The sequence below is a fragment of the Aquarana catesbeiana genome, linkage group LG06, assembly GCF_042186555.1.
Source record: "Aquarana catesbeiana isolate 2022-GZ linkage group LG06, ASM4218655v1, whole genome shotgun sequence".
Taxonomy (NCBI): domain Eukaryota; kingdom Metazoa; phylum Chordata; class Amphibia; order Anura; family Ranidae; genus Aquarana; species Aquarana catesbeiana.
Genome location: NC_133329.1, coordinates 132,785,318 through 132,799,508, shown reverse-complemented (window position 1 = coordinate 132,799,508; position 14,191 = coordinate 132,785,318). Strand labels below are relative to the sequence as shown.

The 14,191-nt window shown below is 43.2% G+C and overlaps 1 protein-coding gene across 1 annotated transcript in view; it reads right to left on the bottom strand.

Annotated features, from left to right (window-relative positions):
- The window catches only part of ADAP1 (ArfGAP with dual PH domains 1), a 387,735-nt gene that overhangs the window by 230,145 nt on the left and 143,399 nt on the right, over positions 1-14,191 (bottom strand). The window contains exon 2 of the mRNA XM_073636836.1: positions 4,995-5,125. Coding sequence (XP_073492937.1) covers positions 4,995-5,125 — 131 coding nt within the window. The remainder of the gene's footprint in view (positions 1-4,994; positions 5,126-14,191) is intronic.

Below are 14,191 nucleotides of genomic sequence, written 5' to 3'. Positions count from 1 at the left end.
AAACAAAAAATATTATGGAGATCACTAGAAAAAAAACATTAAAAAAAATAAATCAGGAGATCTTGATTAAAAAAAAAAAAAAAAAAGGAGATCACTATAAAAAAAAATAGAAACATTATTCTGGAGATCTGGCGAAAAAAAAAAAATAAAGATTATTCAGGAGATCACGAGAAATAATAAAGAAATAAGTTTGTCAGAACTCTGTGTGAATATCAGCAGCAAAACAACTTCATTGTTCTAGCATTATAAAGAAAAGAATGCACTGCGTTAAAAGATTACAAAATTTGCAGCGTGACGAATGTGCTATCTCCATTCCGGACGCTAGTTTCAAGCGCTTCCGTCTCGTACTTGATTCAGAGCATGCATGGAATTTTGTGCGTCGGAATTGTCTACACACGCCCGGTAGTTACGTCAACGGATTTTGTTGTCGGAAAAATTGAGATCTAGCTCTCAAACATCTGCTGTCGGAAATTCTGGCACGAAATGTCTGATGGAGCCTACACATGGTCGGAACTTCCGACAACAAGCTCACATCGAACATTTGTGGTTGGAAATTCCGATCGTGTGTACGCGGCATTAGTGTCACAGAACAACCTGCTCTTCACCCACCTGCTAAGACTGCCAGGCTTAGATCAAGTCAAATAAGTTTACATGATTGATTTTTTGTTATATATTATGTATAAATAGGGTTATTCAATAACTCCAATGTGCCATATCCAAAAGCAACTATTCAGCATTCCTCTCTCAATGATCTAAAAGGTATGGTTCCCCTCCCTCCCCATTCTTTTTCTTTTATTTTCCTGTATTAGCTCCTACAGGGGCATTGCAGGCCCCCCCTAGAAAACATAGGAAGGGGTTCCCAATAAGTACACGGTGTCACCTTTTATGAAGACAGGCCTCTGGACCCCCATCGCCCAAACTTACTGTTTTCATGCTGCATTGTATGAAACCTAGCTAGACCTATGTCTGGCCTTTTGTTTATCCTCACAGTGATCTTTAGGCCTTATTACTGTATAAGGCCTCCTGACCTTTCTTTGCAGTTTGTAATAGGTTATAATTCAATTGTAGCATATGGAAGGTTTTATTTGGTCTATATCAGGGGTAGGCAACCCCCGGCACTGGTGCCGCAAGCGGTACGCCAAGCCTCTTTTGCTGGCACTCGACTCCCTCCCCATCAGCAGAGCAGCGCAGGGAAATGTCAGTGAGACACTAATGCATTCCAATTTCAGAGTTCCCCATGCCACACCTGCACTGAGGGGGAGGCACTTTGCCCCCACACATTGTAAAAGATGGGAAACATTGTTTGGTTCTCTAACTTTGCTGTAGCTGCGATCGTCATCTTTTGTGATGGGGAAGAGATTGGGTGTAGTTCAGGTAGGTGGAGGGGGCAGTCCCTGTTTCCAGGAGGAGGAGGACTGTCTTGGCCACTGCTAAAGACAATCACAGTCCTGCTAGCCCCGTCCACCATCTGGAGGAAGATGACTCGCTTGGTTGCCACTACCAATTTTAGAAAGAAGGGATTTCAATGTGATTGAGAAAACCACAATCAGGTGACAATTTGTGGAATTGCTGTTGAGCTTCTGGGAACTTTGTTGAAATTATTCCTGAACCTTTGCATCACTTACTACTGAACCCCAGAACTCTGTGTCCCTTTGAGCCACAGTCAGTATTCGGCACAATGAAAATCACACCCAACCACTTTTTCTCAGCTGCGGGGGCCCAACTTATGATACTGCACACAGGCCCACTGCTTTCAGAAAATGCCCCTGACCTGAGCTCATCATTGTGTATCCATTCTAGATGCTTGTATGTGACATCACATACAAGCATGTGGGCTGGATGCAAGAGGTAGATCAGCAGGATGAGTGTGCCAGGACAGGTAGATGTGTCTCATCTCTGCTTCCGTTCACCACTCTGCATATCACGTATATCATAGATGAGAAGAGGGTACAGCGGTGGAGCAGATGAGCAGGAGGGTACAGCGGTGGGGAAAATGAGCAGGAGGGGTTCAGAAGTGGAACAGAAGAGCAGGAGGGTTCCCGGGTTGGGGCAGATGTGCAGGGAGGTACAGCGGTGGAACATATAAGAAGGGGGATTCAGAAGTGGGACAGAAGAGCAGGAGGGTTCCCGGGTTGGGGCAGATGTGCAGGGAGGTACAGCGGTGGAACAGATAAGAAGTGGGTTTCAGAAGTGGGACAGAAAAGCAGGGGGGTACAGTGATGGGGCCGATGAGCAGGGGGGTTTAGTGTTGGGGCAGAAAAGCAGGGGGGTAGAGCAGTGGGGCAGATGTGAAAGGAGGTGTATTGCTGGGGCAGATGAGCAGGGGGTTACAGTGATGTGGCAGGAGAGCAGGGGGAACAGTGGTGGGGCAGGAGAGAAGGGGGAACAGAGGTGGGGAAGAAGAGCAGGGGGAACAAAGGTGGGGCAGAAGAGCAGGGGGAACAGAGGTGGGGCAGAAGAGCAGGGGGAACAGAGGTGGGGCAGAAGAAGTGAGACAGCTGTGCAGGAGGTACAATGGTGGGGCAGATGAGAAAGCGGGTTACAGTGGTGTTGCAGATGAGCGGGCGATTCAGTAGTGAGACAGAAGAGCATGGCGATACGGCAGTGGAGCAGATGTGCAGGGAGGTACAGTGGTGGGGCAGATGAGAAAAGGGGTACATTGATGGGGCAGATGAGCAGGGGGGTTACAATGGTGGGACAGAAGAGCAAGGGAGTACAGTGGTGGGAGGGATGAGAAGGGGGTTCAGCAGTGGGACAGAAAAGCAGGGGGTTACAGTGATGGGACAGATGAGCAGGGGAGGGATTAAGTGTTGGGCCAGATGAGAAGGGGGTTACAGAGGTGGGAAAGAACAAACTGGATATTGTTCCCTGTGATTACACGACAGTTTGTCTGGTATATTGTTTATAGATATCCGGCTGATAAACGGAGAGCATGCACAGAAAAGAGATGTTTGGTATTAAAACAAATTTGATATACAAATTCTGATACAAGTTAGCTGGTAAGTGTTCTGCTGTGGTCTGGTTTCTTGCAAACAAGCTTTTCTATAGTAATGCTTGATAGTACTGGAGAGACTTTGACTTGTCTAAATTATGTTATCATTACTCCCAGATGTCTTTCCTCTTTAACATGGCTATATGGATGATTCCAGCATTTGAGACTAAGTACAATCATCGGCTGCTATTTTAATCATCATTTAGGTATATATTTGTCTTTGTGTACTTTATTAGAAATATGGTCCTAACTGCTGGTCTTTTTTGGACACTGTAGGTTATGCTAGATATTTGGAACTGATTATTATCCTTCTTTTCTGGGCCATTGGCCTCATCTTCTGGGATCACATTCTCAATTGTTACATCCTTTTGGCTGGTGTGTAGTCTGAATACTTACCTAGCTCCTGAATATAGCCAACCAATGCTCTGCTCACTTTCCTTTTTAATAGAACTATCAAGCTACTTTTCTATTATTTGTTGATTCCACAGCAACATATACCAAGTTGCTTCCTGATGACACTTAGCACACCATTTTGCACAAAGGCTCATATCACGTACATGTAAGTGGTCCTCTGTGCATGTGTATATATACAGTATATGGGGGGCACAGGATGCAGGCTGAGAGAGATGTATATGTTGCGCTCATGCTTTGATGAAATGTAATTAACAGCTATGTTTTTTCTTAAATAGGACATCTCTGTCTGTGGTCTAGAAATTGAGGTCCTGAAGAAGCACTGATTTGAAACGCATCAACCGCTTGACACAGCAGTAACAGAGATATACTATAGTAACCTATTGATCTGATATTTTGATATTAAGCCAGTGTTTCTTGGTTTTATTAACAGTGTGTTAAGCATTTTTTAACTTTTTGTAATAAAGATGATTAATTTTTAATTCGTTTTCTACTGTCCTTCACCGGTAAAGTCCATTCAACCTGACCATTCTATAAATTCTCGAGTAACAATAGGGATGAGGCCTATATAGCCCATCACATTATATATGTAGGATGTATATTGTGTTAGAAGTCATATTGGGTAAAAGCTGTTGTGTTCAAATGCCATTTACACCTCCAGCTGTGAAAATGGATATCTCGGCCTTTTTCCACAAAGCCACTGGAAGTGACAAGTTTATGTGAACAAGTATTTTGCATTTCAATCAAGATTTGGCTTTAAAGAAACTTTAGCTAGCTAGTGCCCATCCTTTTGTAAGACATATAAATTTGTATTAGCTATTCTAGACAGTTAGATCAATATTGAATCCAACACCATGTTGTGCCGCTCTCCCTACATGTAGTTAACTATATGTTTGTATCATAAATACATCTATTTTTCAATCTGGCTTCAACAGTCAAAATGTTACTGAAACCCATGAGTTTTGTGATTTTGTGACCAAAAGTTGTGCATTGCCATAGTGTCTGACCCTAGGACCATGCAGGGAGGTTCAAAAGGAACCACCCTCAGGAAGTTGTGAAAGGAAAATGTGATTCATTAGACTAGACCACCTTCTTCTATTGATCTATGGTCCAGTCTTGATATCAAGATGCCCATTGCAGGGACTTTTGGTTGTGAACACGGGTCAGCATGGGCCCCCTAAATAAGTCTGCAGCTCCACAACCCCATATACAACAAACTGTGATGCCCATTTTCTCTGCTTTTACCACATCAACTTCAATGAAAATATTTTTACTTGCTGCCTACTATATCCCACCTACTTTCAGATGCCACTGTAACAAGATAAGTGTTGGCCTCTTAACCTGCCAGTGGTCATAAAGTTATGGCTGATCAGTGTATATACCATAACATAAGCAGTACTACTAATGGAACAAGCAAATAGTTAATTTTCTATTCAAAAGCCGAGTGCTCCATTTTTTAATTTGTTCTGGGAACCATGTTGCTCCAAAATTTCATGGGAGGCAAACTTTTACAGTAAATAACTCTACCCAACATAGTAGCTGAAAATAGTACATCTATAAAAGGAACACTGCTCAGAAAATAAGTCTGTACCTCAATCTGTACATCATCCCATGGGTCTAAACGGACAGATTTCACTCGGCTGATCTGAGGAATGTTGCGGTGAATTCCAGAACAGTTCAAGCAAATGAACACCCCAAGAGTGTAGGATGCCCAGTCTGGATCTGTAAGAGAGATGTCAGACAGATGCTTCACATTAATTCACAGACAGATCTCAGCATGAGACAAAGCTACGATATAAGTACCTCTTTATAATATGTACTAAACTGACTGATAAACTCTGCCAAAATTCATTAAAGATTCTAGAGGAACAGAAGAGTCTAAAAGCAACAGCTTTCTTGATCATTTGCTCATTTGTTAATGTCTTTCCGCAGCTAAATATTGCTCAAACATTTGGTAGAAGGAAAAAAAAGTCCTGCAATCAATGTGAATAACAACCCAAAGATATTCAAATGCCAACAGACATTTATGAAGCATATGAATTACAATCCACCCACGTGCAATGGAACAGTAGGTAACACTAAATTTAAAATCGCACACTTCAAACTAAACATGAAAATGTGATTAACTGACATAGAGTAGCATAACTGCTAAAAGTCATCTCAACCCTGGCTTTTATTATCTGCCCCTTGCTGCCCTCCTGCCTTGTTTGCCATCAGTGGCGGCTGGTGCTCCATTTCTTGGGGGGGGGGAAACTTTTGGGGGTGGCAAACAAAACACCTGTCAAGCCCCCCCGGTCGGTCAGTCAAATCCCCCCCATTCAGTTGGTCGATCGGCAAACCCCACACTTACCCCATCTAGGTCACAAACCTCCTTGGTGTCTCCAGCTCGGCGTCTCCTCCTCGGTGGCTTCCCCCTGCATCTCCTCCTCAATGACCAATACGGCTGCTCTCCTCTCGGCCAATCGTGTCCCAGGACCCGCTTCCTGATTGACCAGGAGGAGAATCAAGCAGACAATAGCGAATATTAATCCGCTATTGTCACACAACTGAGTGGGCTCAGGGCGCACCCTTTTCTGAAGCTAATTAGAGCCTCAGGCAAAAAAAAAAAACCCACTGAAATCCATGCGTCCGGCACCCCGCATGTAGATCAGGGGCCTGGCACATGGATTAGGGGGGCAGCACCCCTAATGGAGCGAACGCCACTGTTTGCTATAGTTCCCAATCTCCTTATCTTCTAGATGACTCTGATTCCAAGATCACAGCAAAGGGAGGTGTGTTTATTGGTTCAAATAGTATTTATACAGTTACGAATGGGAACAGTCCGAGATGGATCAAAACTATTCTGGTCCCTGTTGAACTGACCAAATTTCAATCCATCTATGACAAGCATAAGCCTACTGCATTCTTCCCTACACATATGAATGTAAGGAAGGAAGGTTGTATAGAACCATGTAAAAAAATGTATTATTGTAATATAATTTTACTGTAGTTCCAACTGGGCCCTTAGAATATCTAGAAATAATGAATACATCTACCCTCATCAGAGCTTCCAATCTAATATCTCTACCACATGCAAACAGGCACATAAACACTTTAGAGGCAATTTGATGAAGTAGAAATTAGGGCTGAAATTTAGGAAAAAACAAAATACACTGAAATACATATGCATTTTCATACCAGCCAAAAGACTGGCAAAGCTGTTAAGCCACTGTGGTATATTATTCCCTTTGCCAGGCCTGAGCCGGGTCACCACTTCCCTTATCTCATCTGTAATCGAGTAATTTAGGTTGGTCACTGACCCACCCCTACCTTGTAACCGAACAATAAAGGAGCACAAGTACAGTGATGAGACCACTACTCATTGCGCTCTCCTTCAATAGGGAATTTCTTGGTGTTAGTTTGACAGTATGACGCAAACCCGATTAATTCACTGGGTGTGAATCATGTTAAAGTGGCAGTGAATTCTCATATTTTATTTTTACCTACAGCTAAGCTTATAATAAAGCTTACCTGTAAGTAAAATGATTATCTCCTAAATGTGCACCGTTTAGAAGATATTATAGCGCATCACCGGCGCATGCGCTCTAAAGGAACGGCATACCTGTGCCATTCCTTCAGAGCTATGTGCCACAGCCAAGACTCCCACGCACAAAACAGATTTTGGTATTTATACTACTTGCATTTAATTATTAATTTAATGATCTTTTTTTTTTTTTACCAAATTAAATCACTTTTCATATTTGCCTGGAGTTCAGCTTTAACCTAGAACAATGTTTTTCAGTAGAAGGAAACAGAGCACTCAGTGAAACATATGCAGACATAAGGAGTTCATACCTACTCCATGAAGATGTTTCCCCTGGATAAATTTAAAGATACCCTGTTGCTGAAAGAAAAGGAAATAATACTCCAGGTAAAAAAGACATTTCACACTTGTCCTGGCACCCATTTGTAGAATCTTCGCTGTTGCTGAGCAAAGCCACCTGAAAGATCTTCAGATTCGACACACTAAAGTCCTGCTGTAAAAAACTGCAAGCAGGCAGGCTTTTATTGCAGAATAGACATGCACTGTCTCTTCTACAGTATAATGCCCCTACCTGCCTGCCATATCCTCCAGGACTGTAAATTGAGCTGTGCATGTGCAGCTCAGCTTACAATGGCAGGATTCTGAGTGCTGAAATGACGGCCTCCTGTGCATGTGCAGGAATGAGGTCATCCCCCGCCGGCCAAAGAAAAGGCCTGAAAACTGGCACTCAGAAGATGATGCTGGCACAGGACCGTTAAAGGGGTTGTAAACCTTCGTGTTTTTTCACCTTAATGCATCCTATACATTAAAGTGAAAAAACACCTGGCAGTGACCGGTCCCCCAGCCCCCCATTTTACTTACCTGAGCCCTGGAACTTAACCCGGCGGGGACGCGCTGTCTTTGGCTCTTGATTGTATAGATTGATAGCAGTGCAGCCATTGGCTCCCACTGCTGTCAATCAAATCCAATGACGCGGGGGCGGGGCTAAGTAATACATTCAGCGGCTATGGATGCCGCTGGACTCGGGAGCTCGCCCGCAAGGTAACCCCCTTGGGAGAGCGCTACTTCTAGGGGGTTATCTGATGCAGGAAGGACCCCAGAAGAGCAGGTTCGGGGCCACTCTGTGCAAAACGAGCTGCACAGTGGAGGTAAGTATATGTTTGTTATTAAAAAAAAAAAAAAAAAAAACCCTTACAATCACTTTAAGTATGGAGATTTTAGTTTCGCTTTTACCCCTGCCACATTCTGTGGTTTCTCCTGCTGATCTCTACTTCTCTACAGGATATAGTACTGACACAAGGCTGGTGGGAGGAACCAGAGAACTTTAGGGGTGAAGCAGGTATTCAATACCATTAGAATGACTTCTGTCAGACAGACACACTGGAATTTTATTTATTTTATTTATTACAGGTACGTATATAGCACCGTCAATTTACGCAGTGCTTCACACATATTGCACATTCACAACAGTCTCTACCCTCAAGGAGCTTACAATCTAAGGTTCCTAAATCACATACTAGGGTCAATTTTGACAGGATCCAATTACCCTACCAGCATGTCTTTGGAGTGTGGGAAGTAACCGGAGCAAACCAATGCATGCACAGGGAGAACATGTAAACTCCAGGCAGGTAGTGCCGTGGCTGGGATTTAAACCGGCGACCCAAGTGCTGCTAGGCAGAAGTACTAACCACTTAGCCACAACTTTTGTCAATTAGCAGCAGCCACTGCTATACTCAATGTATTCCGACAGAAACAGGAGCAGCTGTCAGAATACAATGTCCTGATGGGGACAGGGTGGTAATTCCTCCATCCACCTTGCTTGTGTGGAAAGAGGAACTTGTTAGTTTTTTTTTATTCAGCCCGCTGGCTGAACAAAAAAAACTAATCGTCTACGGTATGCCCAGCTTAAGTCCTTGAAATATAGAAAGGGAACTACTTTAATCAATAAATAGTCACTTATCTGCTGTACTGTGTCATTACAAAAAGATGTCACTCAAAATTGGTACTTAATCATCAAAAGTTGAACTAGAAGCTTGGAGGCATCATAAAAACTACAAACAGAATTAATACCATCAAACAGGTCATTATAATTACCAATTAGCATCCCAAGTAGAACGTCACAGATTATTTTGTAGATGTCATTGTACTTTAATACTGTAGCCTACAGCTGATAAATTGAGTGTTTGATGTTTCTTGATAGAAACAGTTTTTAAGGAGTAAATCTTTACACATTAATTCTGGGAAATGATAATTCACTCCTGCTCTGCACTTACAAAAATGTACACACTGTACAAATCTGTTAAAAACCAAGAAGCTGTAAGCTTCCATTACTGGGAGATTGTGTAAAAGGCAGCATAGCTGGCATTAGAGTGAAATGCCTGAATCTCTGCTGCAGATGTTATAAGGTCTACCTTTTTACCAGCCTTTCTAGTTTGTACAGCAAATCTTTGGTTTTATTAACCACTTGAAGAACAAGCCTTTTCTAGAACTTTTTGTTTAAAAGTTTAAAATTAGTATTTTTTGCTAGAAAATTACTTAGAACCCCCAAACATTATATATTTATTTTTAGCAGAGACCCTAGAGAATAAAATGCTGATCTTTGCAATCCGCCCGCAAGACCCCTTTTATCTTACAGAGAACCGGCCATTGTGAAAAACGACACCAGGGCTATGGCAGGCAGCTGCTGCCATAACACCGGTATTTAACATTAAAGTAATGATGTATTTTTACTATGAGCCGGTCGTCTGATCAAGTAGTTATTTATTAAAGATATTTATATAGCACTGACCATTTATGCTACACTTTTATATATTGTACATTCACATCAGTTCCAGCCCTCAAAATAGCTTACAATCTAAGGTACCTATCTCATATGCGTACATACATATACTAAAGCCAATTTAGACTGGAGCCAGTTAACCACTTTAAGACCAGCGACTTTCACCCCCTTCCTGCCCAGGCCATTTTTCAGAATTCAGTGCTGTCACACCTTTAGTGCCGGTTCACACTAGACGCGGCACGACTTGCAGGTCGCCTCACCGAGGCGACCTGCACACGACTGCCGGGGCGACTTGCAAGACGACATTTGTATAGAAGTCTATGCAAGTCGCCCCCAAAGTAGTACAGGAACCTTTCTTCTAAGTCGGAGCGACTTGCGTCGCTCCGATTAGAACGGTTCCATTGTACAGAACGGGAGGCGACTTGTCAGGCGGCTAGGTCGCCTGACAAGTCGCCCCCGTGTGAACCTGCCCTTAATGACAATTACCTAGTTAAGTAACACTAATTACTTACAGTACCCAAATTAATTTTATATCATTTTTTGAGACAGATAGAGCTTTCAGTTGGTGGTATTTAATCACCACTCAATTTCTATTTTTTCTATATGAATGAAAAATAAAAAGACAGAAAATTAAAAAACATTTTTTCCTAGTTTCTGTTATATAATTTTGCAAATAAATAATCTTTCTTCATAAATTTCGATCAAAATGTATTCTGCTACATTTCTTTGGCAAAAATAACCCAAATCAGTGTATATTATTTAGTTTGTTTAAAAGCTATAGAGTGTAAAAGCTATAGTACATATATTTGAAAATTAACCAGTCCTAATTTTCTGGCTGCCTATCTCATTTCTTCAGGTTCTATAATGCAAGGACTGTACAATTACCCCCAAAATGACTTCTTTTTTGAAAGCAGACAGTCCAAAGTGTTTAGTAAGAGAAATTGTGAGTTTTTTAAATTGGAAAATTATTTTTTATTTTTACACACAGCATAAGCTTACAATACATACTCTTGAGTATGGAGATACCATATGTGTGAGACTTTTTCACAACCTAGCCACATAGAGAGGTCCAAAATTGAAGGAGCACTTTCAGGCTTTCTCGGAACCTGGAACACTAGGATAGCGAAAACACCCACAAAATGACCACATTTTGGAAAGCAAACACCCTAAGGTATTTTCTAGGAGGCATAATGAGTCTTTTGAAAATGTAATTTTTGCCACAAGTTTCTGGAAAATTAATTTTTACACAAAGTTGTCAATTAATAAGACATTTTTAACACACAGCCCGGGCATGCTTAGAATTACACCCCAAAACACATTCTACTACTTTTCCTGAGTATCGGGATACAATATGTGTGAGAAAGTTTCACAGCCTATCCACACAGAGGGGCACAAAATACAAGCAGCACCTTAAGGCTTTCTAGGGGTATAAATTACGCATCTAACTTCGTTTCACATTTTTTACATTTTTTTAAAGCACCAGGACAGCAGAAATTTGGAGAGTTACCACCCCAACATATTTTGTAAGAGGCATGGTGAGTCTTTTTACTACAAGTTTATGGAAAGTGTGGAATGAAATTTTTTTTTTTTTAAAAGAAGTTGTCAGTTTTAAAAGATATTTTTCACACACAACATGGGCATAGTAAAAATTACACCCAAAAACACATTCTGCTACTCCTTCCAAGTATGGGGATACCACGTGTGTGAGACTTTCTTACTGTTTGGACTGAAAAGTGATCTGAATGCAAACTTCTCTTTAGAGAGCTCCGCAAGTGTGAATGAGCTCTTAAGGCACGTTCTATCTTCTGACAGCTAATTGCTGTGAGAGGAAAGACATCACAGGCTACAGAAATGCAGCTTGTGTTTACATGTATGATCGCTGTGATTGCGATTGGCCATAGCAATCACATTGTACAGGACCAATCACAGCAGCCCTATACCCTGATCTGTGATCCACAGTTTGTGCCTCTGCGCAACCAGCATGGGAGGTCATACAGATATGTCCTCCCAGAAAAAGGAAGCTCTATACATACATGACCAGAAAGGAGCTTCCTTGCTCTGGGGGGACCTATATGTCCTCCTACTCTAGCTGAGCGAACTGTGGATCGCAGATTGGGGTAAAGGGCCGTTCTGATTGGTCCTGTACCATGTCCTATGGTTATCCTACTAGCACACCTTTGGAGTGTAGAAGTTAAACTAGGCAAGTGCAGAACACTCAAACTTCATGCAGGTAGAGTCCTGGTTAGACCCAGTGCTGGAAGGCAGGAGTGCTAACCACTAAGCAACTGTCACTTTTATCTTGATTGATTTTAAGCCTATGTTCACCTTTAAGAAAAAAATATAATTGCAGGAAAAAATATGTGCATTTAGTTTTTTCACAGGAGCCTGCAAAGCACCTGCAATCAGTGGATTCCAGCCAAACATTTTTTATTTAGCTTAGGATAGAGCGGGCAATCTTTGGCTCATTTGGGTAGATTTATCCTCACTTCCTGTCAGTGTGCTATCTGTACAAGGAAGAAGTGAAATGAGTGGTTGTTGCCTCTACAGGAAGGCACAGATAGCAATAAAAACACTGACAGAAGTTCTAATTCATCTCCATTATGTTCTTGTCTGTACTATTGGAAAGATTTTCCACCACTTCCAGTCAACACTGACTGCAATATAAACTTGACAGGCCCTTACCATTCACTGCTCTATCCATAGTTCAATAAAAAAGTTTTGCCTGGAGGGTACGCATCCAGTTGGCCTTCAAGATTCACTTGACTACAGTTGGAGCAGAAACATGGTGTGTGGGGATGAACGGTGTCAGGGACTCGCTGGCCAGAGCAGATGTGCAGAGACAGAGGCCATTGCGCATGCGTGGCCACAACTCCAATGATGTCCCTCCTGACAGGCAGATCTGCGGGCTTAGGCGAATGCGCCCATTACCCCAGGCGCCCATTTGTAGTATATAAGGATGGCAGATGTACTAGGGCAATTGCTGTCTGATCTGCAGTTTCCCCCTGTATCCTGTTTCCAGTGCCTATCCTTGATCTGATCGTTACCTGGCTTCTTGACTACTCTGATTCTCTCCATTCTTGACCTCGGCTTGCTTGACCTTTCTTCAGTATTACCTCTGGATTTCCCTGTTGCCAAACCTCTGCCTGAACTTGACCATTCTTAAGTGTTATTTCTGATGTACCTCGATTCCTCTGTATCTGACCTGGCTTGTCTCACTCTGCACCTTGCTTCAGCCTTCACGTACCTGCTTCCGCGGTACCCGGCAACAGCAACCTCCCTGCATCCGCAGCATCACTGCATCCACAAGTGCCTGCACCCACAGCCACCAACCGCAGCTTCACTACTGCTGCAGGCTGCTACAAGTGTCCTCCTGCTACGGAGATCATCACAGGCACTCCTACCCCACCGTGCTCTCGCAACCGATGTTGCAAACTCAGTGGCCCTTGAACCGGAGTTGTTCGAGAGGCTTTCCTCTGTTCGTCAGGCTCTACCTTAAGGTACGTTACAGTATCAGACAGCCATGACAGAGCCTGCAAGAGGACCCTCTCCGATGGAGGAGATTTGCCAACACCTCGATGCCCTTACACAGGCCATCAAATCCTTGCAAGAGGGTTAAACTCAGCTGGACATACGGGTACAATCAATGGCTACTCCACCCGACTCTCTAACCAGTCCGGCTCCAGCACAGGCAGGTCCTCCACCTACAGTGATGATGCTACCACCAGAACCGCAGGTTCCAACACCCGAGCGATTCTCCAGGGAATGGATGACACCAAGGGCCCCATTTCCGGCTTATCATGCCCAGTCTAACCCAGCCATGCTCGGCCTCTAATGAGTCTGAACCCATGAAAATTGTATTACTACGCACGGCATTATCTCTTGAAGAGCTTCTGCAGTGCAGACAGAGGGACCTATGCCTATACTGAGGGGAAGCCGGCCATTACATACGTGCATGCCCAGCGAAACTACGTAGGGGTTGTCGGTATACTTGGCCTATGGATCTGTATTAAGTCAGGACCAGTCACCCAGGAGACCTGGCCCCTCTCTGTGACTACACCAGCTCGGCATAAAGAACTCCTAAGCCTGGATGCGATCTCGTCTCCACTATTTCCCATCAGTCTGGGCCTTCCCTGGCTCCAAGCCCATAACCCTCAGCGATTGGAGCACTGGAGAGATCAAGTTTCAGTCCCATTACTGACAGGAACACTGCCTCCCTAGTGCCTCCAGCTTACTATGTATGGATTCAGACCCAGAGACAAGTTAGCCTGTACCCAAGGCCTATGAGGAATACCATGATTTTTTCAGTAAACAGGGTGCAGACACACTGCCTCCCCATAGACCATATGACTGCCCCATTGAGTTACTGGCTGGGGCTGAGATCCCCTTCGGGCGCATCTTCCCCCTGTCCGAAAAGGAACAAGGAGCACTAAGGGAGTACGTGGACAAGAATTTCAAGAAGGGATTCATCTGCCCAATCACATCCCCT